The sequence below is a fragment of the Myotis lucifugus genome, unplaced genomic scaffold (genome assembly GCF_000147115.1).
Source record: "Myotis lucifugus unplaced genomic scaffold, Myoluc2.0 scaffold_395, whole genome shotgun sequence".
NCBI lineage: Eukaryota > Metazoa > Chordata > Mammalia > Chiroptera > Vespertilionidae > Myotis > Myotis lucifugus.
Genome location: NW_005871443.1, coordinates 260,994 through 286,892, shown reverse-complemented (window position 1 = coordinate 286,892; position 25,899 = coordinate 260,994). Strand labels below are relative to the sequence as shown.

The 25,899-nt window shown below is 48.7% G+C and overlaps 1 protein-coding gene across 1 annotated transcript; it reads left to right on the top strand.

The window, feature by feature from the left end:
• ADPRHL1 (ADP-ribosylhydrolase like 1) lies at positions 1 to 25,569 on the top strand. The gene is made up of 7 exons (XM_006102037.3): positions 1 to 214; positions 5,874 to 6,038; positions 13,072 to 13,197; positions 19,153 to 19,293; positions 23,011 to 23,138; positions 23,679 to 23,811; positions 25,321 to 25,569. Exons 1-7 carry the CDS (start codon positions 1 to 3, stop codon positions 25,476 to 25,478), a joined length of 1,065 nt encoding a protein of 354 aa, XP_006102099.1. The 3' UTR covers positions 25,479 to 25,569.
• The last annotated feature ends 330 nt before the right edge of the window (positions 25,570 to 25,899 follow it).

The window sequence follows — 25,899 nt, the reverse complement described above, 5'->3', positions numbered from 1 at the left end:
ATGGAGAAATTTCAGGCTGCGATGCTGCTGGGCAGTGTCGGGGACGCTCTCGGTTACAGAAACGCCCGCAAGGAGAACAGTGCCTCAGGCACGAAGATCCAGGAGGACCTGCAGAAACTCGGGGGGCTGGACCACCTGGTGCTCTCACCGGAGAAGTGGCCTGTGAGTGACAACACCATCATGCACCTGGCGACGGCCAGGGCCCTCACCACAGGTAAGGCTCGGCCCCTGCCCCTCAGTGTGTCCGTGAACCCGAGCTCTTGTGGTAAGCACTGGGGCTTTGAAGGCGATGTGGCGTTTCAGCTATGGTGTCACCCGGTGCCACTGCTAAAGTGGCCGTTTAACATACACCAGTGTCCCTCCGCAAATCGGACGTGCCACAGCTCATGTTGCTCGTGCAGTCTTTTTGGACGGCGATATTCTTTTACTCTGCTTATCTGCAGAGTCGGTGTCTTAAACAGTGACTTTTCATTTGTAGAGTGTTTACTAAGCTGAGCTCTGTCTCTGGAATTAAATTCAATTAAATCTGACTTTGGGGCTGTTCCTGGTGAGGGCTCAACTTTTCACTGCAGATATTAAGCTCTCTTCTGAATTTATTTCAAAAGAATATAAAGTAAGATGCCAGTTTTGAAATTTGGACAAATGAAGGTAATATTGTTTGGGGATTACTTCTAAATTCCACTGAACTAGGGTTGAAACGCCAGCTACCAAAATATGATTTAGCTTGGATTGTTGCTTATATATAAGTATGTCCTAAGAAAATGCTATAAAATTGGTTGAATTTGGGGGACAGGGAAGCAAAGTTGATTGAAATATTCTTTAAACAACAGGTTGATTTAGGACCAACATGTTTTTATATGAATTTCAGATAAACGTATAAATATGTAGCACTATTTTCTACACGTGATTTGCTCTTTGAAACCCTGTGTTATTAGTATGTCACTGCAAAATTCAAACCTGAGAGTGACTGTTAAGTCAATGAAATCTCACTTATGAGCTCACCTCACCACTCCATGGGGCTGCTGTGAGCACGCTCGATTTAGTTCTGTGGTCATCGTACAAGAATGCCATGTACTTTGTGACCGGTTCCTAAATAGCTAGTGGCAGAGCTAAAGCACCATAGATAAGATAAAGTGTCACCGCGTGTTGAAAACGGTGAAGTGTCTTTCTGAGTCTACACAGCTGTGACATCCAAATGTTGCCTGTCTGTTTTCAGGAAGATCCCATGGGCTTGTTGTTTAACAGTACTCAGTAGCATTCCAGCAGCCATGCCCACCCCCAGGCACCTGCTGGAGAGCATGGCTTTCAAAACAAAAGCAGGGCTTGTTTCAGGTGCACGCAGCTGGTCCTTACGCTTACACTTTGCTTCCTTCATTTGTGTCTGACGGATGCTGTATGCGCACAGTCCACAGTCCACACGTCCTCTCGTGTTTGCCCTCATCTCCATGAGCGCTTCAGTAAGTTTTTGTGAATGGCAGAATCCACAACGTGTCTCTGTCCTGTACAGTACCTGGCACAGGTTGGGGCACCTCTGACCATAACCTGCTCTCTGAGGTTAGATGGGGTCAAGTCCTGTTGGCACAAATAGGATCTACTTTGCCCTCCATGTGAAATGTATGCATTGAAGAGGATTGTGAGTGTTTGGGACATTGCTTTTAAGGAGGAAGATGAGTTCACCCTACGTGATCGCAGCCACCAGGCGTGGGAAGTGGGGAGTTGCTCTACATGGCAGCACCCTCTGGCCGGGGGGTCATGAGACAAAATGCGAGAAGTCTGCTGCCTTGAATTGTTCTCCTCCCAAAACCCAAGCAAACATATTTTTTTCAGTTGAAATTTCATTTACATTGAGTTTTCAAACAGCTCATTTAAAATTTTTTTTTATTGATTTCAGGAAGGGAGAAGGAGTGAGAGAAAGAAACATCAACGATGAGAGAGAAACATCGATCAGCTGCCTCCTACACGCCCCACACATATGCCCTGACCAGGAATCGAACCATGCCCTCCTGGTTTATAGGTCGATGCTCAACCACTGAGCACACCGGCCGGGCTATTATTACAGTTTTACGGGTGAGGGACTGATACACAGACAGGTTAAGTAGCTGACACAGTGCTACACAGCCGAGTGAGCATCAGGCCAGGGATTGGAACCCAGGCAACCTGCTCCAACGCCTGAGTTCTTGATAAGCACTGTCCGGACCACCTGAGGTTACAGGACATGCAAATATTTCAAGGATCCCAATGAACAGTGGTTTTTCAACATGTTTTCCGAAGAGAGGCAGACTTTCACAAAGTGGAACTGCATCTTGGCAGACTTAAGTTTCGCTAATAAGTGCCTTAAGCCCATAAGCCACGTAGCGGTGTGGTCTGGGGAGCCATTGCCCTGCCAAAGAGTAAACAGGATGAGGAAGGTCAGGTGCAGCCTGTGTGATGTGCACCTTTTGGGTGTGTCTCTACAAGGGTCAGTGTTAAATGAAAGCAGATACTGACAGATATAGGAAGTAGCTAATACTCCACAAGGTAGGTAGGCAACCCAGTATGCACAGCTTATGAGCAAAGAGCTCACTCGACACGCGTTTACCAAAGGCTCCCTTGTGGGCCCGTCACCCCAAGGACAGGGGGGCTCCGCTTTAGGGGCTCTGGAGCATGACACTCCTAGTTCTCTACCACTCACTGGTCAGAAACCCGCTTCCCCTCTCTGAGCCTTACTTCCGGACGGCAATACCTTCGTCATAGGTTATGTGAGGATTAAGTGGGACAGCTTAGGTTATATGGGAAGGTGACTCATGGCAATTAATTACTGTCAGTATTTTTACAATGGCTTATGCGTCTGAGGGTCAGCAGCTCCAACGGTCGTGGCCAAGCCAGGAGCCCTGTCACTGTTGGTGCAGGAAGAATGGGGGGGGGCGTCATTAGCCCACTGGGGACAGCAGCAAGTGCCACCTGTGGGTCCATGGCCCGCAGGGGAACATGGGGCCTGACCCAAGTCAGAGCAGATTCGGCCTGTCCCGGCTCAGCTCCGGATTCCTCTTCCTCCACCAACGTCTCCCTGAGTACCGCATTTTGAAAAGTGGACATTTTTCTTTCAAAGGAACCTGATATTGGCATTGTGACTTGTCTTTATCGTGAGATCAGGTGGGAGGCTTACGGGTGATGTTATCAGCTGGTTTGTCTTTTAGGAGACTGGGCGGGCAAGAGAGAGAAGAAATGAGTTGAGGATCCATGTTTTCACAAAGTGGAGAAACTCGTGGGAGAGAGTCTGAGGCTCTGCAGCTTTGAAAAAAAATCTGTTTCTACTTTAAATTCTAGCCTGAAACCAGCACAAGGCTTTTACTTGCCATTTTGTTTTTAGGGACTATTTTTCCTTTAAAAAGTATGTGATTCCAGAATAAAAGGAATTATTTTGGGGGACTCTGGGAGGGCCAGGCTTATGAACGCTGGACTGAGTTAATCCAGGACTGAGTTAATTACGAACGGCTGTCTGTAACTGATAGTGCTGGCTCCAGAGCCTGGACCGATCCCGGTGGCTCGCACCTCCAGCCAGGGGTTAATTTTATTCTAGTGGCGTTGTGACCGGCAGAACTCATTCCTCCCCAACCAAGGTCTGGCTGCATCCTCTCTGTCCCCTACTCAAGTCTGGGCAATGCCAAGTATCAGAGCTGTGGGCTGGGCCTCCTGGGACTCCCCTTGCTGTTAAGAGATTGGAGAATGGCAACAAAGGACTCAGAGCCACTCTTTCACCAGGTCCCGTCTCCAAAGGGTCACAACTCTAGGGTACGGGGTGCCACCTGCCATGGCCACTGCCCGGCCTGAGGCTTCGTCCTGGGCCAGGGAGTGTTTTGTTTTGCCAAGTGCACTTCTGATCTTGCTCCCCTCTGAGCTGGGCCCCTGGCTCTGAGGAGGCCTGACGAAGATCTGGTTGGACCTGGGGAAGGGCCGTGGGTTTTCATGCCAACGACACTTCACTGCCTGCTCTGAGCCCAGGAAGGTTGAGAGGTGGTCTCCCCCCGCCCCCCACCAGCCACCAGAGATGGGAAATCCACCCCCAAAGAGAGGAGGGGCAGTAGCTGGCTCCTGATGGCAGCCCACATGCCTGAAACACAGTTTTAGCACAGGTAAAGTTGTGGGGGCTGTAAGAGATGCATGGGCAGGGACGCCCCATACCTGCCTGCCATGCCTGGCATAGCCCCTCCACCAACCCACAGGGCCTGCTCTCCCATGTGACCAACCCACTGGGCTGTGGATTAATTTAGTGGCAGAAATAATCAGGCTTTGCAATCGAAACCCATTTACCAGCCCTGGCCTTGGGCAAGTCACATAACCTCCCTGCACCTTATCTGAAAAAAGAACAGAGTGACCCAAGCATGTCAAACTCAAAGGCTAACACGGGCCAAATAAACAAGGTTTAAGTTTATGTGGGCTGCAAAAAAAACCCCAAAAGCTTCAATTTTCATAGAAACGTAATGGAGACATGCTGAATACAAAGGGCTGAAATAAATGAGTAATCATCTATACTAATAAAAGGGTAATATGCTAATTAGAACAGATAGATCGGACATCTTCCAGTTGTCTGGTTCTCCTTCTAGACAAAGTCACGGTGGTGGGGGCTGAGGCAGAGGCGGTTAGGGGTGATCAGGCCGGCAGGGGAGGGCAGTTAGGGGTGATCAGGCAGGCAGGCAGAGTGGTTAGGGGTGATCAGGCAGGCAGGCAGGTGAGCAGTTAAGAGCCAGCAGTCCTGGATTTCGAGGGGGATGTCCCAGATTGGAGAGGGTGCAGGCCGGGCTGAGGGACCCCCCCCCACCCCACCCGCAGGAATTTCATGCACCAGGCTTCTAGTTAACATAAAATAATAGAACATTAACTTACTAGACACTGAATAACTGCACAAATTAATAAGCATAACACAAATAAACCTATTTTTCGTGTTCTCTGAAAGTGAAATATTTCCTGTTGCGCACACCAAACAAGTCAGTCCAGGACTAATGATGTGGCAATCAGCTGCTAAAATATTTGCTGCTAGTATTAGTGGAGAGAAATGGTGCGCCTGCACGTAAGGTGCATAAGGGAAATGAATGCAACACGATTATAGTAATCAGTCATTAGCGAACATTGTAGTTCGTTATGAATAATTATGTGTAACAGGATATTACAAAAATTAATACAAAATTAATTACAAAATTTTTATTAAAATGTTTCCTACATACCGTTATATTGGCTGGGCCACATGCGGCCCACAGGCCACAAGTGTGACCAATAGGAGCCTGACAGGGTCCTGGGAGGACTGCATGGAATCATTGAAGGTGTCCTGCAGGGCAGACGGCGGGTGGTCTGTGTGCGTTGGCCCCTCTGTCCTCCTGCCCTGTGATCTTCTAGGGTCTGAGGCCACACTTGTTCCCAGGACACCTTCACGCAGTGGGGTGCAGTTTGGGACAATGCCTGGGGAGCGTTGGCTGCTTCATGGGTGTGAGAAGAAGGGAATTGAAGATGGGAGAGACTTGCTCCCAGTGTGTTAGACGTGGGTCCTTGAAACCCCAAGGAACAGGCAGATGTCGGTCTAGCTTGTCCTCACATGGACAGAGCTGTTAGCGTATGAGCATCTTGGTTTTTTCTAGATTCCTGTGTGTAACTGAAGTAATAATCACAACCACAAACTAGGATGTCTGAAATCTGGGTGAACTCTAAAGCGAATTATTTGTCTGCATGTCCAATTTCTCTGGGTAGCCCGGGCGGTGTGAGATGGGTCACTAAAATCTTCCTCCTCTTCCACCGACTCGCTGCCCTTCTGTTGTCACTGCTGTGTTGGGGTTTACCCGGCAGACTCACAGACTTGTCTCCCACTCGCAGACTCTGATCCCGCCTTCTCCTTCCTCCCCCAGACTACTGGTGCCTGGACGACCTGTACCGGGAGATGGTGAAGCACTACGTGGAAGTGCTGGAGAAGCTTCCAGAACATCGAGCAGACCCCGCTACCATTGACGGCTGCTCGCAGCTGAAGCCGGATAACTATCTCCTTGCCTGGCACACACCTTTCAACGAGAAGGGTGAGGGAAGGCTTGCTTCCGCCTCTAAGGCCGCATGCTAGAGAACCGCCCCGGGGCCTGGCCATCTGTCTGCCCACTAGCCGGCCGTCTGGCCGCTTTGTGCGGATTGGGAGGGATTTGTCAGGATTTGTAGGGCAGCGTGCCACCTGGGGAGCCAGCTTGCAGCATGGGCGTCTATTTAGAGGACGCCAGCTTCCCCGGCAGTTTTGCCACCCATCCCTGGTTTATTTTAAGAAATATTTTCCACTGGTTTCCCGTTAAGTTTGTAAAAAATTTTTTGCTAAAACATCAAGGGAAACATACACCACCTGCATACATGTCTGTCTCTGTGAAGACTTCATGTGTTTATGGGGGATGTAGTTAGGTAGCCACAGTCTCTGCCTCCAGGGCCTCGGCTCCTGGGGTTCTGGACCTGCCCCTCTGGGTTTATACTGAAGGTGGGACCTGCCCCTCTGGGTTTACATTGAAGGATGGCATCCAATCAAATAAAGCCAATTAAAAAGAGACAAATCAGAACATTAAACTTGAAACCTCACAGGCGTTAGACTTATCAGACAAGGATATAAAATAGTATGTATTCTATACTTTCAAAAAGTTAGGTAGAAACAAGGAGGTATAATAAAAGACCTAAATTACACTTCTAGAAAAAACACCACAATGTCTGAATTTAAAAACACATTGGTCGAGATGAACAGGTTAGACATTTCAGAAGAAAAGATGAGTGAGTTTGAGGAAACTATCCAAAATGGGACAGACAGAGGAAAAAGAATCCGAAAATAAGAAAAGGGCACCTAGTGAGCCATGGCACAACTTCAGCCACCCAGCAACCTGAAGCTGGAATCCTCTGCAGAGAGAAGGGGAACAAGTGAAAATGATTTGAAGAAACAGGGACCAAATATTTCCAAATTTGATGAAACCGTAAACTCACAGATCCAAGAAACTCAATAAATTCCAAGCAAATACAAAAAGACACGAAGAAAACTGCAACAAGGCATATAGTTGTCAATCTGCTCAAAACTGATGCTAAAGAGAAAAACGCACGTCCTATAGTCAAGGTGAGGACAGCAGCAGCAACATAAGAGAGGAGCTAGCCAAGCAACATCATTAAGGTGTGAAAAGAAACAACTTCAACCTAGAATCCTACACCCAGAAAAACTATCTTTCAGAACCAAGCCCTCATGGCCTTTTTCGGGTGAATAAAAGCTGAAGATCACCAGCAGTCACACTGGCAGATGCTAATGGAAGTCACTCAGGCAGAAGGGAAAGAACAGCAGATGGGCATGGGGATCCACACAAAGGCATGGGACCGATGGAAACTCTCACCACATGGGTAAACAGTGAGGTGTTTTAACTTGTTATTTAAATGTATTTAAAAGGGAATGGACTTTAGCAAGTAACAGCAATGTACTGCAAGGTTTATAAATAATGTATAAGCAGACCTATGGCGCAACAGCACAAAGGCAGGGAGTAAGGAGATGGAGGTGTGCAGCGTAAGGTTCTAATAGGAGGCGTGAAGTGATACGAAATCATGCAAAGGCTGACTGTTCTAGGTTAAAAATCTAGACCAGCGGTCGCCAACTTTTCGGGCCTCAGGGACCACCAGTGGTCCATGGACCACCAGTTGGCGACCGCTGATCTATACTATGAACCCAAAGCAACCACCAAAATAACAAAATAGTTATAACTAGTAAGCCGACAAAAGAGGTGAAATGGAACCATTTTAACAATATTTGCTGGGGAAGCAGAAATCGTGAGGCCCCTGCTGTCCCTCGGCTTGCCCAATCAGTACCCCTGACCTGGAGACCAGGTGAAGAGCTGTCACTCGACTCAAAATTCTTTTCCTTAATAAGAGAAGTCTTTCCCTGTTTGGGTTCGCAGTGAACGGCCTGTACTGCTTAGGCGTGAGCATCATATGGCACACAACCAGCCCCACCAGCACATCTGCCCTGTGGGCAGAGAATGAGGTTTTACCTGCAGCATGAGGGTGCATGCAGTCCGCTGCCCTGCCTTGGTTCAGGAGGGACCCACCAGCCCTGGGACACAGAGCGTGCTACCAATTTGGGTCTTGCTGTATGTCTTCTTTCTGTTCCAACCCAGGCCCATGTGTTGAGTCTTCTTTGGTGACTCTGAACCCGTTGACGGCACAGTAGGAGTAGGTCTGTAGGCTTCTCCCTATAGTGGTGGCACTGTTATGGTCTTTACTATCCTCCACACAGTGGTAATCTTTAACTGGGATTGGTAAGGGAATCGTCAATAATATTCAATACAAAAAAATGCAGAAAAAGAGAGAAAGGGGTACAAATAACAGATCGGACAAATAGAAAATAAATAACAAGATGATAGACTTAAACCTAACCATACCACTAATCACATAAAATATAAGTGTTCTAAAGACCCCAAATAAAAGGCAGAGATTCAGAGGGAATAAAGAAGTAAGTCCCAACTATATTATGCTTATAAAAAATGCACTTTAAATATAAAGACACACTGCTGTGTATTCAAGGATAAAGCCTGAAGTATATAAAAAGTAGAGGTAGTAAAATAATCCTTTTATAAAAGCCCTCTTGTTAGTTTTTAGGAAGGACTGTTGTCTGGGAGTGTCTTTGTTAATCCACTTCTTGGAGCCAGGTGTTCTGTATTTAGTCACTGACGTGGTGGAGGAGGGAGAAGAGGAAGGGTGAAGGGAAGGGCTCTTTGCTAATATCTCCATACCTAGAAGAAAGTTTTAGGTTATAACTATAGGTCTGTATGCATTTTTGTAAAGTTCCTGTGTTTATTGTGGACAAGGTTCTTTATTTTGCAACATTGGAGCTTTTTAGATGTCCTGAGGTGACAATATCTGATAAAAAGTAGAGCTAGTGAATTAACCAATTTGTAAATATCTTTTTGTTATAATTGTTAGAAAAGAGGCATCTTGGACATGAAGTTGTTGAACCATCTCAGAAATGGACATCAGGACTTGTTCATGCCGAGGGGTGTGTGTGGATGTGTTCATATTCACATTGTGGTGATAACCACTGATGTGCATGCATCTCTTTAGACTGCTATAGAAATATGTTGTTAAGTACTTCCGTCAAAACTTGCCACCTTGCTAATATTTTAAAGTATAAATCGTAATTCTCTTAGAAGCATTATACTTTGTGTACTCTTGCTTTGGGTCTCATTTTTAATGGAACATGAAGGGAACACATTATTTTATTTATTTTTTTTTTTTAAGTTTTTTTTTTTTTAATATATTTTTTTATTGATTAAGATATTACATATGTGTCCTTATACCCACGTTACCCCCTACCCCCCCCCCCCGCTCATGCCCCCACCCCCCGCTGTCCGTGTCCATTGGCTAGACCTACATGCTTGCATGTAAGTCCTTTGGTTGATCTTTCCCCCTTACCCCCACCCTCCCCTACCTTCCCTCCAAGGCCCGACAGTCCAATCAATGCCTCTCCATCTCTGGATCAGTCCTTGTTCATCAGTTTATGATGTTCATTATATTCCACAAATGAGTGAGATCATGTGGTATTTATCCTTCTCTGACTGGCTTATTTCACTTAGCCTAATGCTCTCTAGTTCCATCCATGGTGTGGCAAATGGTAAGAGTTCCTTTTTCTTCTTCCTCTTCTTAAAGAATACCTTTCAGCATTTCATATAATGCTGGTTTGGTGGTGATGAACTCCTTTAGCTTTTTCTTATCTGTGAAGCTCTTTATCTGACCTTCAATTCTGAATGATAGCTTTGCTGGATAAAGTAATCTTGGTTGTAGGTTCTTGCTATTCATCACTTTGAATATTTCTTGCCACTGTCTTCTGGCCTGCATGGTTTCTGTTGAGAAATCAGCTGACAGTCGTATGGGTACTCCCTTGTAGGTAACTGACTTTTTTTCTCTTGCTGCATTTAAGATTCTCTCTTTGTCTTTTGCTCTTGGCATTTTAATTATGATGTGTCTTGGTGTGGTCCTCTTTGGATTCCTTTTGTTTGGGGTTCTCTGCGCTTCCTGGACTTGTAAGTCTATTTCTTTCACCAGGTAGGGGAAGTTTTCTGTCATTATTTCTTCAAATAGGTTTTCAATATCTTGCCCTCTCTCATCTTCTGGTACCCCTATAATTCTGATGTTGGTACGCTTGAAGTTGTCCCAGAGGCTCCTTACACTATCTTCGTATTTTTGGATTCTTTTTTCATTTTGCTTTTCCGGTTGGGTGTTTTTTGCTTCTTCGTATTTCAAATCTTTGACTTGATTCTTGCGATCCTCTGGTCTGCTGTTGGGAGTCTGTATAATATTCTTTATTTCAGTCAGTGTATGCTTAATTTCTAGTTGGTCCTTTATCACAACATCGAGGGTCTCATTAGATTTATTGAGGATCTCACTACATTTATCGAGGATCTCACTACTTTTATCGGCGGTTTCCATAAAATTCTTGAAAAATCTTAGAACCGTGGTTTTGAACTCTATATCCAGTCGTTTGCTTTCCTCCATTTCTGTCATTTGTGACCTGTTTCTTTGTCTTCGCATTTTGTCTGCTTCCCTCTGCACTTCACTTTCGTAGTTCCTCTGAGTCTGTGTGCTCTTCTCTTTCCTTCTAGTTGTAGAGTTTCCACTCAGCCAGCCTTCCTGTGGTTCTGGATGATGACCGTTCTCCCTTTTAGTTGTATTTTTGAAGTTGTTGTCGGAGGCAGCAATTTCCGGTGTTTTTCTATGCCGCCATCTTGGTTCATCCCGGGAACACATTATTTTAATTGTAACTTTCTGAATATCTTTTATCTACAGGTTTGTTGGCTATTTTTGTCCTTTATGAGATTTTTGTCACCAAGTAAGGCAGGATTACATTTTCTTCCAGATTGAGTTGATGTTGGGTATTCTTGGTTATCAAAATACTCACAGCTTTTGGACTTTGAAATGGTAAATATTCATGATGTGTGAGAAAGCATGATACATAACTGTACCATCTTAATTACATAAAAATGAAAGCTTAGTTGTGTAGATACACAGGACTTAGAAGGACACGTCAGACTGTAAACTGCTTGTGATTATGGATGGCTAAGTTCTTTGCTTGTGTTTTTCAGTTTCCTATATATGCACATGTTAACTTTAAAAAAATAAAATGTTACTTTAAAAGCCAAAAAAAAATAAATAAATAAATAAATAAATAAATATAAAGACACACATAGGTTAGATGAAAAAGGATATACCATGTAACATTAATCAAAGGAAAGCTGGAGTAATTCTATTAATAATGCATAAAGTAAGTTTTGTAGCAAAAATATTGTGGGGGGGCGATTTCATCATGACAAATGCATCCATTTGTCAGGAAGACGTAACCAACATAAATACTTCTGTATCTAATAACAAACCTTCAAAATATACAAAGCAAAAACTAATAGAACTGTAGGGAGAAATAGACAAAGCCACAATTATAGGCAGAGATTTTAATGTTAAGGTCTCAAAGCAATGACTTCCATTTTCACCTTAAGGAACTAAAAGAAGAAGAAGAAGGAGGAGGAGGAGGAGGAGGAGGAGGAGGAGGAGGAGGAGGAGGAGGAAGAGGAAGAGGAGGGGGAGGGGGAGGGGGAGGGAGAGGGGGAGGGGGAGGGGGAGGGGGAGGAGCCCGGCTGACGTGGCTCAGTGGTTGAGCGTCAACCCATGAACCAGGAGGTTATGGTTCAATTCCTAGTCAGGGCACATGCCTGGGTTGCGGACTCATCCCCAGTAGGGGGCGTGCAGGAGGCAGCCGATCAATGATTCTCTCTCATCATTGATACTTCTATCTCTCTCTCCTTCTCCTTTCCTCTCTGAAATCAATAAAAAAAAAATTTAAAAAAAGAATGAAAAGGCAAGCCACATATTGGGAGGAAATATTTGCAAAGCATATATCTGATAAAAGATTTCAATCCAGAGTGTATAAAGAACTCTTAAAAATAACAAGGAAACAAGCAATCCAGTACAAAAATGGGAGAACTATTTAAATGAACACTTCACCAAAGAAGAGATTTGGATAGCAAATAAGTGGGTGAAAACACGCTCAACATCCTTAGTCATTACAAAATGCAAATTAAAACCACAATGAGATACTACGGCATACCTAAGAGAATGGCTGAGGTTAAAAAGACTGACCATAGCAAATGAGGTCAAAGACGTGGAGGAGCTGCTGATGGGATGTAGAATGGTACATCCACTTTGGAAACCTGTTTGTCAGTTTCTAAAGAGTTAAACATTCATCTACCATGTGAGCTACATGTTCCACCGAGGTAAAGCATATGTCCACACAAAGATTTGGTTATGAATGTTCATAGCATCTTATTTGTAATAGCCTCAAACCAGAAACAACCCAAATGTTCATCAACAGGTAAATGGATAAATGAGTTGTGGTACATCCATACAGTGGAGTACTATTCAGCAACAAAAGGGAGTCAGCTATTGATACACATCAGTGGTGTATCTCAAAGTAGTTATGCTGAGTGGAAGAAGTCAGGGAAAAAAAGTATGTTCTGTATAATCCTGTTTATATAAATTTCTAGAAAATGCAAACTAATTTGTAGTGCCAGATCAGTGGTTGATGGGGATGGCAGGAGGGGCAGGGAAAAGTTTTTGGGGTGATGGATATGTTCACTATCTTTAGGAGCTGGTTTCATGGGTATATGATATGTCAAAAATCATCAACTTGAATACTTCAAATACATGCAGTTGATTATGTGTCAATTATAACTCATGAAGTTGTTTTTTATAAAAGAAAATATATATGATTGAAAGCACACTGTGCACACAATTCTGTCTTCTACATTGTCCCCAGTAGAAGCATAGAATGAGTTATTTAATGAATAAATAACATTCCACACATGGATGCTTTGCAATTTATTCAATCTCTTCTTTGTCAGGCATTTGGATGATGTGTCTATTTTTCACTCATCCAAATGACACTATGATAAACATGTTATTACATCAATTGTTATACATTTTTTAAGATTATTCATGAAAACCAGATTGCCTAAGTGGAATTATTGGAGCAAAAGTCTAAAATGAGGTATTTCATGGTCCATGTAGGTTCGGGGTTTGGAGCTGCCACCAAAGCGATGTGCATCGGCATGCGGTACTGGAAGCCCGAGCGGCTGGAGACCCTGATCGAAGTCAGCATCGAGTGCGGCAGGATGACGCACAACCACCCCACAGGTAACTCTGGCGTCAGAACAGGTGCCTGCCGTGTCGTTCTCAGTCCGGTGGACTAGACTGGAATCTTATGTGGTCACATCCACTATTTGGTTTGCTGTTTGTTGGCAGACTTGGGTTTGTACATCTACAGTTCTGCTTAAATTCTGTTTTCAACTTAAAAGAGCTGAAACCTGAGATCTGGGTTGACGCCATGAGAGCTAGCGTTTATGTTACGCTGTCAAGACAGAAGCCAGGCCAGAGAGCCCGCGTCCTTGGCTGCCACGACCTGCCCCTGGTCCAAGGCTCACTGGCTACATGAGCTGCACCGAGTCACTTAATGACCTGCGCCTCCATGTCCTCACCTGCAACAGGGATGTTTATGGTGATAGGAGGGTTATTATTCTACTCATTTCATCCCCCACACACCCTCAGGCACAGTGTGCACAGTGGGGCCAGCTGCGTGCTGGGATCCCCCACCACATGTCCATCACACAGAGGGAGGGCAGGTGGGGCAGCCCCAGAGCCTGACTGAGATGTGACTTAGAAAGCAATCAGCTCCTGATGTTAAAAAAAAGAATGACTTGAGACTCTTGTACCTGTGACCAGCCCTTAATCATGGCAATGCAGGGGGTGTGCGCCAGCCCCAGCCCCACCCAGAAGTCCTGAGGCTGCCAGCTGCTCTCTGGTGACTGTTGTCCTTTTGCAAAGTCGCCTTCAGCGGCAATCCCGTGTCTTTCTGGAAAGTACTCTTTTGTGGGTGTGAACTTTGTGGGCGATGTAACCCCTGCTAAGTGGATGTGGCAAAACATGCCAATGAGCTCAGCAAAGGCAGTGACAGGCTAAGCCATAACTTCTACAAATAAGTTTCTTAGATCTTTAAAGTTTACACGGAAAGGCATACAATTCAGCCAGTTGGCAACATCTGGGATGATTGAAAAGGAGTTAACGCTGGGCATCTGGTAACTAACTGATTCAACTAGAAGTAAGTCAAACATTAAAAAACCTTGAAATGTGAAAATGTTGAACATAATGAAACAATATGATGGGTACAAGGATCTGGGTTGACACCCAGTTACCCTTCAGAAGGGGTAAGTGAGAGGCTGAAGGATGGCTTTGGGGCCAGCTGCCCTGGGAAGCCTGTTCCGCCTGCCACTCTGCAGACGGGTCCCCTCTGGCGGCCGCACTGCACAGGCCGAGCCCTCCAGGGGTAGGACGTCAGCTCAGGGCATTTCCGGAAGATGGGGTGGGGGGTGGGGGCAGGAGGGGCAGGGTGCCCACCTGGTGTCTGCGCCCCTCTGTTTAAGGGGTCAACCCACCAGCCCCTCCCAGACTGGTTTGAGGACCCTGGGGCTGCAGGCAGGACCTGGGAGACTAGTGACAGGCTGGGGCCCTGGGCTCAGCAGGTCCCTGGAGCTGCAGGGGAGCGCTGAGGGTGCTGTGCACTGAATGACAGATGCTGTCATTGAACCCTGGGTTTGAGAACTAGGGAATGAGAGATGCTGCCACGGAGGTCGGAGGTCGGGTGGCATCAGGGACTTGGACCAGGCAGCACTGGGACAGAGCCACGTCTCACAGAGCGAATGCAGGAAGTCAGCGGTTTGCAGACCCTGAGTCAATTTCTTTTTGAGGTAAAACAAAATCTGCCAGGGGAGGCAGGTGGCGGAAGCCAGACACAGGAAAAATAATGGTACTTTGTAATCCAAGCCACAGATGGGGAGGGGAGGTGGGGTGTTCTCCACACAAGGCCCTCCCCGCAATGCAGCGGGACTCTGCCAAGGTTACCAGCTGGGAGGGACCGCGGGACAAAGAGAGCAGCTGCCCAGAGGCACTGGTGCAGTGACAGGACCCCTGTCCGCTGGGGGTGGAGGAGGGGGTGGGGGGAAGGGTGAAGCCCATCAGAGCAAATGGCCACAGGATGAGGGACCGCTTACCCAGAGGTCACAGGTAAAGGAGACACAGGCTGTGGGCAGCCAGGGTTCCATTTTTAGCTCTGCCCTTTTACTGCTGTGTGCCCTTGAGGAAGTTGTTCACCTTCTCTGTGCTGCAGTAGCCTCACCTGTACAATGGGTTACAGCTGCTTCTCACAGGAGTGTGGGTGATTGTGTGTGCACCCCACTTGCCCTGAGGGCTTTTCACTCCCTAATCAGCACCCCGCCTCACCACCCTTCCTCCCTCAACCTTCCAGGGACTGCACAGTCCCCTCTGGGCCTCTTGCTTGGACTCTGGATGAGCCACTGCTCTCCTGTCTCCTTTCAGTCCCAGCTGTCACAGTCCCAGCAGGAAAGAGATGGCACACTCAAACGATTTTCTGGAAGGACTTTGGCAAAGGGACTGTTGACAGGTGTGAGAGCGGGGGCAGAGAGCCAACCAGGGAGGTGGCACCCCTGAAACAGAGACCATGCAAGGTCTCAAGGGGATGGGGCCTCATGAACTCACGAGCATAGGCCTATGAACAAGTGGGTGAGGCCACATAACCGACCGGAAGTGGGCACATGAACAAGGGGTTGGGGCCACGTGATCACGCAAGAATGGGCATGTGAACAAGGTGGTGGGGACATGCGTGGGAGAAGTCACGTGAGGACGGAGGAGGGGCCACGTGAAGATTGAAGGGATGCGGCCAGGAGCCTCCAGAAGCTGAAGAGGCAGGAAGGACTCCCCTGGAGCCCTCGGAGGGAGCACAGCCCCAGACACCCCGGTTTCAGATTCTGGCCCCAGAACGGGGAGAGCACAGGTTCCTCTGTTTGTTTAGGCCAGTCTGGAGTCATGGGAGCAGCAGCCCCAGGAAATAGACCCCTCCATTTGAGGCTTTGACCAGTTCTGGGACAGCAGAGCCCTGTCCTCCGCAGGGGAGACCCCCTAGACCTCTCGCTGCAGGGCTCACAGGGAGATTCATTCCTGTGTCTGTGCCTCAGCCCTGTCTCCCGCTCCCCTAGGGGCTCCTGGGCAGTGACAATGCAGTGGGCACAGCAGGCAGGCTGCTTGGTGAGCAGTGCAGGCTACATGGCTCAGGGACTCTTCACTGCCCTGCTGAGTCCCCAGCTGCAGGATGAGGCAGGGCACTCCCCAGCCCCACGCTTACCTCCCAGGCCTTCCCCCTAAGGAGTCCAGTCTGGGTCTCTGCTTCTTGGAGCACCTGTGTTGACAGGAACCAGCAACTGGGTTGTCGTGCACATATTCTAGATGCCAAAACTGAGGTCCCCTACCCCCAGCCCACCTCCCCCTCAAGTCAGCCCTGCTCACAGGTGGCTCCCCCAGCTGCCCCTTGATTGCCATGGTGTCAGATAAGGAGGAAGAGGAGGAGGAGGAGGAGGAGGAGGAGGAGGAGGAGGAGGAGGAGGAGGAGGAGTAGGAGGAGGAGGAGGAGGAGGGATTTCTGAGAAGCAACCCCAAAATACACACCAGCTGGCCCCTCCTTCCTCACTCCCTCTCTCCAGCTTCAAAGCCTCCTTTTGTGCAGGTGGATGAGGGCCTCTTCCTGGCCAGGCAGCCGGGAGCAAAGGAGGTCAAGGAGGCAGAGGGTCCAGGTAGTGGGTTCTGGGGCCCCAACCTCACCCAGCAGATTTCCTGGACCTGAGCTCCTTCGCTCTCCCACAGTTCCCAGACCAGGAAGGCTGTTTCCTGCCTCCCTGCCTTTGCACATGCAGTTCCCTCCACCTGGAATGCCCTTCCTCGTCCTTCAAATCCCAGCTCGGCTTTAACTCCACTGGAGAACCTTCCCTGAGTTGCTTGGGGCTCCCCCTGCATCCTGCGCCCACCCCAGTCACAGCCGTTTTCTGGATGATGCTCTCACAGGGCGATGAGGTCTCGGGGATGCTAGCTGTGCCTTTGTAGCCCAGCCCCTGGCACAGACAGGTGCTCGGTAAATCCGGAAGGAAGGGAAGGAGGGCGGGAGGGAAGGGAGCAAAGAAACACCTCTCATAGGATTGGAGAGGATCTAGACCATGAGCACCTGGCACGGGGCTGGGCACGGAGCAAAGCCCACTCCCTTCCTGCCGCCTCCACTAGAGCCTGGGCTCCAGCACCTTCTGCCTCATCCGATTTGGAGCCGGCTCCGGGGCCGTCTCCATACCCACAGGCCTGTGTCTGTTGCCCATTTGGATGCAAGGTAATTACACCAGGATGCAGACGTGCACTTGACTTCATAAGGAGCTAGTGTGTTGGGAGAAAGGCCTCCATTCTCAGAAATCCTGGACTGTGCAAACTTCAAGGGCCTGAGGGCTGACCTTGAGCAGGGGTTTTCACACTCAATACTTTCAGCAAACAAAGCCTTACCTGAGGCCGTTATATAAAACAGATGGACTAAGCTGCTGGGGGGGTGTTGGGTGTTGAAGGCTGGGAGACGGACCAGAGTCCCCTTTCCCCTGTAGCTCTGGGTCCCCGGGAGATGGGGGTTGGGGTTGGTCCTGGCGGTGGGGGAGGGGGAGCAGATGGGAGAGGGAGAGCCCTGGGGAGAGCCAGTGGCTGACAGTTACTAATGGTACAGAAGGGCTCAATATTTTCAGAACCGCACGTTCATCCCAGTGTGGCTGGGCCAACGAACTCATCTTTCACAGCAAGTCAGTCTATACAAACAAAAAGGGAAATATGTCCTTGGAAAAAATCATAATGACTTCAACCTCTAATGTTCTCATAGTTTCTTTCTTTTTTTTTTAATCTTGAAGGAATATTTTAGGGGAAGTGTCTCTTGTCTAGAGAAAATATTTATATTAATTCAACAATTCCATCAACTTCTCTTTCTTTTTGTTTTGTGAAATTCAAGTAAAATTAAATTTAAAATTGTATCCAAAAAAAAAGGGTCTGGGTTGAGAATTTAAACACCTAAAACATTGGCTAATATATTACCCAATCTTATTAAAGAAATGTTGTTTTCCATGTTTAATGGCTAAGTCATTTATGTATTTCTAGAATGATGACTGAAAATGTTTTAAAGGGTTGATTGTACTCAATTAACGCTAAGATGTGCATTCTCCTTTTCAATTGAGTCCACTCTCCTTTATAATTTTTTTTGTGTTAATCCTTACCAGAGGATATTTTTTTCATTGGTTTTTGTTTTTGTTTTTGTTTTTAGAGAGAGTTGAAGAGAGGGGGAGAGACAGAGAGAGGAACATCGATGTGAGAAACATCTATTGGTTGCCTCCTGCACTCACCCCAGGCCCTGACCGGGGTGTGGATCAAGCCTGCAACCAAGGTACATGCCCTTGACCAGAATCAAACCCAGGACCTTTTAGTCCGTGAGCCAATGCTCTAACACTTAGCCTAACCAGCTAGGGCTCCTTTTCCATTTTTGAACCACCTTTGACAGCAAGTGTCAGAATTTTCATTACAGTGTGCATTTCCCAGACGCGACCTGAAACACTCCATAAGAGGAGGGGGAGTGATGGCAGGTGGACAGGACAGTGATTGAACCCTGGGCTTGAGAACGAGATGCTTGTCCCCTGCCCTTGAAATGACCCCTAACTGATGCCTCAAGGAGTGGCCATCCTCAGCAAGATGGCAGTGCCCTGCCCTGGCTGGTTTGCTCAGTGGATAGAGCCTCGGCCTGCGGACGGAAGGGTCCTGGGTTCGATTCCAGTCAAGGGCATATGCCTGGGTTGTGGGCTCGATCCCCAGTGGGGGGCGTGCAGGAGGCAGCTGATCAGTGATTCTCTCTCATCATTGATGTTTCTATCTCTCTCTCCCTCTCTGAAATCAATTTTAAAAAAAAGATGGCAGTGCCCTTCCTCTGATGGGCACAGTCTTGGTGTGGCCATTACTATGAGCTGGCAAGCACTCGTTTGTGATTAGAATCATCTGTCCCCACAAGCCCTTGAAAGATGGGTACTGTGGCTTTTTGTGCAGAGAGGAAACAAAAGCTCAAAAAGCTCAAAATGCATGAAGCAACTGCCCATGGTCCTGCCTCTGTTAACACACATCCAGCAGCCCAGAGCAGGGTTATGGCTCAGGTGCCATTGTTGTTCTCTCCCCTCCGCCCTCCAGGCTTCCTTGGGGCCCTATGCACAGCCCTGTTTGCATCTTACGCCATACAAGGCAAGCCGCTGGAGCAGTGGGGGAGAGACATGATGAAGACGGTCCCGCTGGCTGAAGAATATTGTAAGAAGACCATCCGGCACCTGGCAGGTGAGCCTGGCCTCCTTTCCTGCCACTTATAGGAAAGGAGGCAGTTAGAGCTTGGTCTCAAGTCACACTCAGTGCAAATTTGCACAGACCTGGCTCCCAAGGAGGTCAAGGTCCATTTGCCCCACCAAGAGCATCCCCGTAGGGTCCATGTGAGCAGGCGGATCCCACAAAGAAGCCCAAGGAGATCCACAGAGGTACCAGGAAGAATGGGTGCATTACAGCAGATCCTTGAAGTATGTGTTTCATTCAATGTCATTTTGTTAAGTCATTGATGAGGAACTTGAGTCTTGTTTATATCCATTAGCCTATGGTAAAATTGGTTTCCTTATACATCATTTCTCTTAAAGTCACAGAACCTATTGAAGATGTTAAGTGAGAATTTACTGTACTTAGATTTAATTTTCCAAATTATCCGTAAGTAGCCCATGTCTCAGAGAGGAATGAGATGCTAGCTGACACTGCTCCAAGGACCTAATGGACAGCTGTGCCTAACCCAGGGGACTTAAAGTCTCTCACATGAAGGCCAGGCAGAGGTCTGTGCCCACCGATGACATGAAGGCCCAGGAAGCTCCATCTGTCCCAGTTGAGTCATTAAATGCTTCACTCTTTTTGGCCACGAGTACGGTCAACCCAGCCAAATGCAGCCAGCCCAGCAAAGGTCCTAGGGGATCACGGTGCTGCTGGCGCTTTGGCCTCTGAGCTCCTCTCGGCTTGCTCCCCTTTCCCCCTGGGATCCGAGGGAGAGCGGGCACAGGACCAGGCAACCCCTGGCTTTCTCCTCGGGCAGCTGAGCCACAGAGGGTCATGGGCTGCATGAGTAACACAGACAGCTTCATGTGGCCTTTGGCATTCTAAAACTGTGGAAGAAAATTTCTAGAATAAAGTATCCAATTTGTCCTGGAGGAGAGGGAGTTGAAGGATTTGAATGTAGGAGCAGGATGCTTGATTTTTCCTGAAACACAGAGCCAACAAATCACTTTACTGCACCCTCCAAGCCCCAGGAGCTATATTCTAGAAGGCCGAGTGGGAACTTTAGAACAACTTTTCAAGGAGACTTTTGCACTTATCCCTGCCTGGACCCAATGCTGGGAAACACTTCTCCACAAGGTCCCGGTTCCAGTGAGAAATAAGAAGCCTCCATGTTCACAGCAAAGTGTCCCTAAGCAGTCACCCTCCACAAGCTTCATTATAGAACACAGGTGGCAACCCCACACTGTTTTTTTCATCTGGTCTGTCATTGTTATCCCTGGCTTCTGATCACTGGGTTAGTCATCCTCCCCTCCCCCCAAGTAGGTTCACCTTAAACCATCTGAAAGAAGTAAATAACATGAGTGTATTAAACTACACAGTCACTGCATTATTCACATTATACTAATCAACAGTTCCCCAGAACTCTAGTATCAAAATGGTTTTCCCCAGTGTTTTCTGAAGAACAAATAGTCAAAGATCTTCCATGAACAGAAACGAGAAGAGTCATTGGTCAGATAATTTTGAGACTTTATTCTTTCTGTTTAATTTTAAATTTGTTTAACTCAGAGCTTTATGAACCTTTATGGCAGAACCCTTTTTTAATTTTAATTTTTTATTTGTCAATCACAGTTAACAGTCAGTATTATTTTATACTAGAGGCCTGGTGCACGAAATTTGTGCACTGGGGGGGGAGGGGGGCTGTCCTTCAACCCGGCCTGCACCCTCTTGCAGTCCGGGAGCCCCTTGATTGATTGCCCCACTGCCACTGGCCGGGTAGCCTGGGCCTCCCTCTGGGGGGCGATCGTGGGGCAATGGTGGGGCCCCCCAACCAATTGCATCGTACCCGCCTTGGCAGTGGCAGTCAGTGCTGGGTCACTGCGGCGCTGGCTGGGGGTTGTTGGGGCACCCGCGACCCAGGAGGGACCAAGAGGTCAGCAGTTCAGCCCACTCGCCAGTCCCCACCCACCCGAGCCTGCTGCACGAGCGGTCTGGCATTCGGTCGTCCATTCGGTCGTTTTGGACGTTACGGACCCTGGCTCTTTATATATTAGGATTAGTTTCAGCTGTACCAGCATAGTGGTTAGCTTCCCCCCATAAATCTGGTACCCACCTGGCTCCATACATAATTATGACAATATTCTTGACCATATTCTCTATGTTGTACTTTACATCCTCATGACTATTTTGTAACGGCCCCTTCTTTTTTTTTTTCCCATTCATACTTCTTAATCCCTTTTTAACAAAATACCTAAAATCATCCAGAAAAATAGTGTTCTATAGAGCACCCCCAGAAAATATTCTTCTGGGGCCTCTGCTAAGTCTAGGACAACATCCATCGGCAGCAAGGACAATTAGCAAGTTAGTTCCATGCTTTTGTGTTTGAAGATCTACTTCCAAAGGTGACTGGCCATTTACTGGGAAGGAGGCTCTGTCTGAGCTTGCGCCCACACCAGCATGAGCTCTCTGCTAGAAACACGGGTCTCTGCAGGGCTAATGGGATTCGTGGATTCTGGTCCCTGCCCTGTTGCTTCTGCCTCTCACTTTTCATCTTATTTCACTGAAATAGACCTTAAATGGGCCTCACCTTTAGTTTTGTAAAACAGAGTCATGCCACTGTTTCCAAGAGCCTGGCATTCCCGCGGCAACCTGGAATGTCATCCCACGACCCACCCCAGGCACCTCCTGCTGTCCCCGTGGTTAGAAGGGCAGAGGAACACTGCTTTCCCCTGCAGCCCGTGACCACCTCGTCCCTCTCTGGTCCCCGCTCTCTGCCCCAGCTTCCCAACCATAAGCAGACACGGCAGAATCTGTGTTTCCTCTTGAGTCGGTTGATTCCCTCGGGCCTCACTGGCCACTTAACCACTCTACTCTGTTGGCATCCTGGGCGATCCATGGAGCCGTGGTCCTGCCTGCTCTCAAGGAGGACAAGGTCAAGTGTGTTAACCCAGAACACTTGGTGGAGGGACAGTGAAGCCCTCGTGACTTCCTAGGAGCTCGGAGACCAGAGAGCCATCTCCTATCCGCTACCAGCAAGTGTAGCTGCTGCTCCAGCTCATTTCTGAGTCAACCTCCTCTTCACCAAATGACCCCAGAAAACTTGCTTCACCCCCTCCGGGGTTTAGATGTCGAGCTGGTCATTAGGATAGTAAAGCGTCCTCTCTCCCTACCTTGCAGGCAGTGTTGAATTAATAAAAATACCCAGGTTCAGAATTTTCAAAGAATGCACTTAAAAATGTTGCAGTCACTGTCTCGTTTCAGAAGAGAGTTAAGCAATTCTTTGAATGGCTTTTGTCCCCCATCACCATCTTCCTTGCTTTTGTTTCAGAGTAGCTACAAATACGAGCATGTTTGAATGTCTAGAGCAGGGTCCTCAAACTACGGCCCATTTTGTTTTTTTTACTTCAAAATAAGATATGTGCAGTGTGATAGGAATTTGTTCATAGTTTTTTTTTTAAACTATAGTCCGGCCCTCCCAACGGTCTGAGGGACAGTGAACTGGCCCCCTGTTTAAAAAGTTTGAGGACCCCTGGTCTAGAGCCATCACAAAGGCCAGGTGCCAGGTCTCCTCCCGTCCCCTTGTCCCCACCCGGGATAAAGAGCATTGCCCTGTGTCTTCTGTCCCCTCCCGCTCACTGCCCACAACGTTCTGAGCCCAGCCCCTCTGCCCCAGGCCCCACTCACCCCCCTGCGGCCCCCACACCCCGGCTGATGGCCATGGCATCCTGCCACCCTGTTCTCTGCATTTAGAGTACCAGGAGCACTGGTTTTACTTTGAAGCTAAATGGCAGTTTTACTTGGAAGAGAGGAAGCTCAGTGAAGACACCGAAAGTAAAGCCGCCTTCCCTGACCATTACGATGCAGAGGAGAGGGACAAGGTAAGCCTCGCTGTGTCTGAGATGGCAGCTGGGAACCGGGAGCTTTCAGGGTCCCACTGCCCACGGGGTCCACCTGCACCTGGGCTGTTATTGCCATCTTAGCCCCAAGCAGTACCGACGGGCTGAGGGAACAGCTGCATGTGGGAGGGGTCGTGGAAGATCTCGTTGTCTCTTTGCCCTACTCAGACCGAATGTCACCAGCAAGTGGCTTCCTGGGTGTGGTGTCAAATGCCTGTCACGGCACCTCAGCCCCTTTGCTCAGCTCTATTTCTCCTCATGGGGTTCAGGGCTGCCTGACACGCTGTCGGTGCTTGTTTATCTGGGAATGTCCGTCTCAGAATGGCTGCCATGTAGGAGCCATGAGGAGTGAGCCTTTCCTGCTCGCTGCCCCTCCCCAGCCCCGGCAGTGCCTGGCACAGGGTGGTACTCCATCAGTGCTCAGTGGGTACATGAACAGCCCACTGGACGGACCCGGGGAGCTCAGGTTCTGACACGGTTCCGCTTTTGGTCCATGCCTCTGACCCCTGGCTCTGTCTTCAGACCTACAAGAAATGGAGCTCAGAAGGCCGAGGCGGGCGACGGGGCCATGATGCCCCCATGATTGCCTACGACGCTCTCTTAGGAGCCGGGAACAACTGGACAGAGCTCTGCCACCGGGCCATGTTTCATGGAGGTGAGATTCCCTTCTTCAATGGCCTCGAACTTCCAAGAGGCCAGCACCCATCCCTATCCCTGTGCATTCTGTCAGGATGTCTGAGGTGTCAGGCGTGAGGGAGCCCCAGACCATGGGCTCTTCTCTGGGCAGGGCGCTGGCTGCAGCTACTCGTGCACAGACATCACAGACTGCAGGCAGGTTGCCGCGCTGCCTTGGGTGGCCCTGAGGGTCTGAGCTTGGAGAGATGTAGTGTTCAGATCGCTGGGGTGCAGGCTCCTCTCCCTCGTGGCTGCTGGTTGAAGAGCACCCGGGTTCGACTGGTGCTGGCCGTGCAGCGTTCTGACCTCTGCTATCACCACCCTCACCTCTGCAGACTGCAATCACAGAGAGGTTGCACTTTAGAATCAGGCAGCCCTGGGTTCAAGTGCAGTTCCAGGCCAGTCTCTCTGTGAGGTGAGAGGATCAAACCCAACTCACAGGGCTGTGAGGCAGTTGGGTACATGGTGCCAGGAGTTCCCCGCTGCACCACTGAGCAGCAGTGATCGTTGCTGCAGGGCTGGGAGCCTTGCCTCGCTCCCTGTGCCATTGTCTCCTGTGAGTGTAAAGAGGATTCCTGTATATGTTACCTCCGGGTGGGCATGGATTCCATCACTATTAGAGTGGCTGTTGTCAGAGCAGAGTGCTGCTGCTGGTACTGAGATGATTGAGAAGTTTGCACTTCCTGAGGCCAGCAGGGGGCTTCTTTGAGAGCCTGGGGGCTCCCACTAGGGGAGGAGGAGCCCAGGAGAGAGTGATGGGAGCCAAGGGCAGCAGGGTGGCCATGAACGTGGGACAAGGGACTTTCCAAGGGGCGCAGTGACCCACACAATCCAGCACCCCTAGCTGAGAGCAGGGGTGGGGGGCATGCAGGAGTCTTTGTGGGGTGCAGACAGCTTGTGAGGGAGCCCGCGTAGACTCTGGCCACCTGCAGAGCCTGGAGGGGAGGACTTCCTTGGCACCCTGCACCCATGATAACAAAGGCATCTGCACACCTTGTGTGTTGTCAGGGTGTTTGTATTGGGGACAGCAAAAGCCACCCAGGGCCCATCGGCAAAACTGGGGTTTGGCACGAGGGAGGGGGAGGAGGCTGAGAAAGCCCTAATGCTTACTGCTGTAGAGACACCAGCCCAGGAGCATCTCTGAGACAGGCCCTTGCAAAGAGGCCCTGGTTAGTGCAGTGATGGTGAACCTATGACACGCGTGTCAGAGGTGACACGCGAACTCATTTTTTTGGTTGATTTTTCTTTGTTAAACGGCATTTAAATATATAACATAAATATCAAAAATATAAGTCTTTGTTTTACTATGGTTGCAAAGATCAAAACATTTCTATATGTGACACGGCACCAGAGTTAAGTTAGGGTTTTTCAAAATGCTGACACGCCGAGCTCAAAAGGTTCGCCATCACTGGGTTAGTGTCAAGTTCACAGTGATGTGCCCCTTCCCACGCTGCCCTTGGAATCCTGAAGACCTGTGTTTCCGTTCCAGGTGAGAGTGGAGCCACGGGGGCCATCGCGGGCTGCCTGTTCGGACTGCTCCACGGCCTGGTTGCTGTTCCCGAAGGCCTGCACCAGGAGCTGGAGCACAGGGCGGAGCTGCTGCGCCTGGGCGAGGCTCTCCACCGCCTGTCCACGGAGGAGAAGTAAAGCCACCTCCCCTGCCAGGGAGCCCTCCCAGCCCCGGGGCCCCAGGGGAGTCCACGTGCAGCTCCCCGACTCTCCGCGCACTGAGAGCTCATGCCCAATTGACCATGCTTATAAAATACATTATTTGTCCTACAAGAGTATTTTCCTATCCTGGCCCAAATCCAGTGCATGATGGAGGTCACACTGGATTTGCTACCCTCAAACCTCCACATACAGTGGTCGCAAGTAGTCTCTTGGACAACTGGTGTATTTTATTCTGTTGCATAGCTAATGCTATTCGCTCACTCACTTCAACTAACCACAAGGGCTCTGCTCAGAAGGGCCTCCTCCATCTGCAGAACCTTCCGCCACTGTCTGTTTCTAGCTCTTAGACATGCACTTCAGCCACTGCCCACCTGCTCCCCGCCCCAGCCGTGCTGTC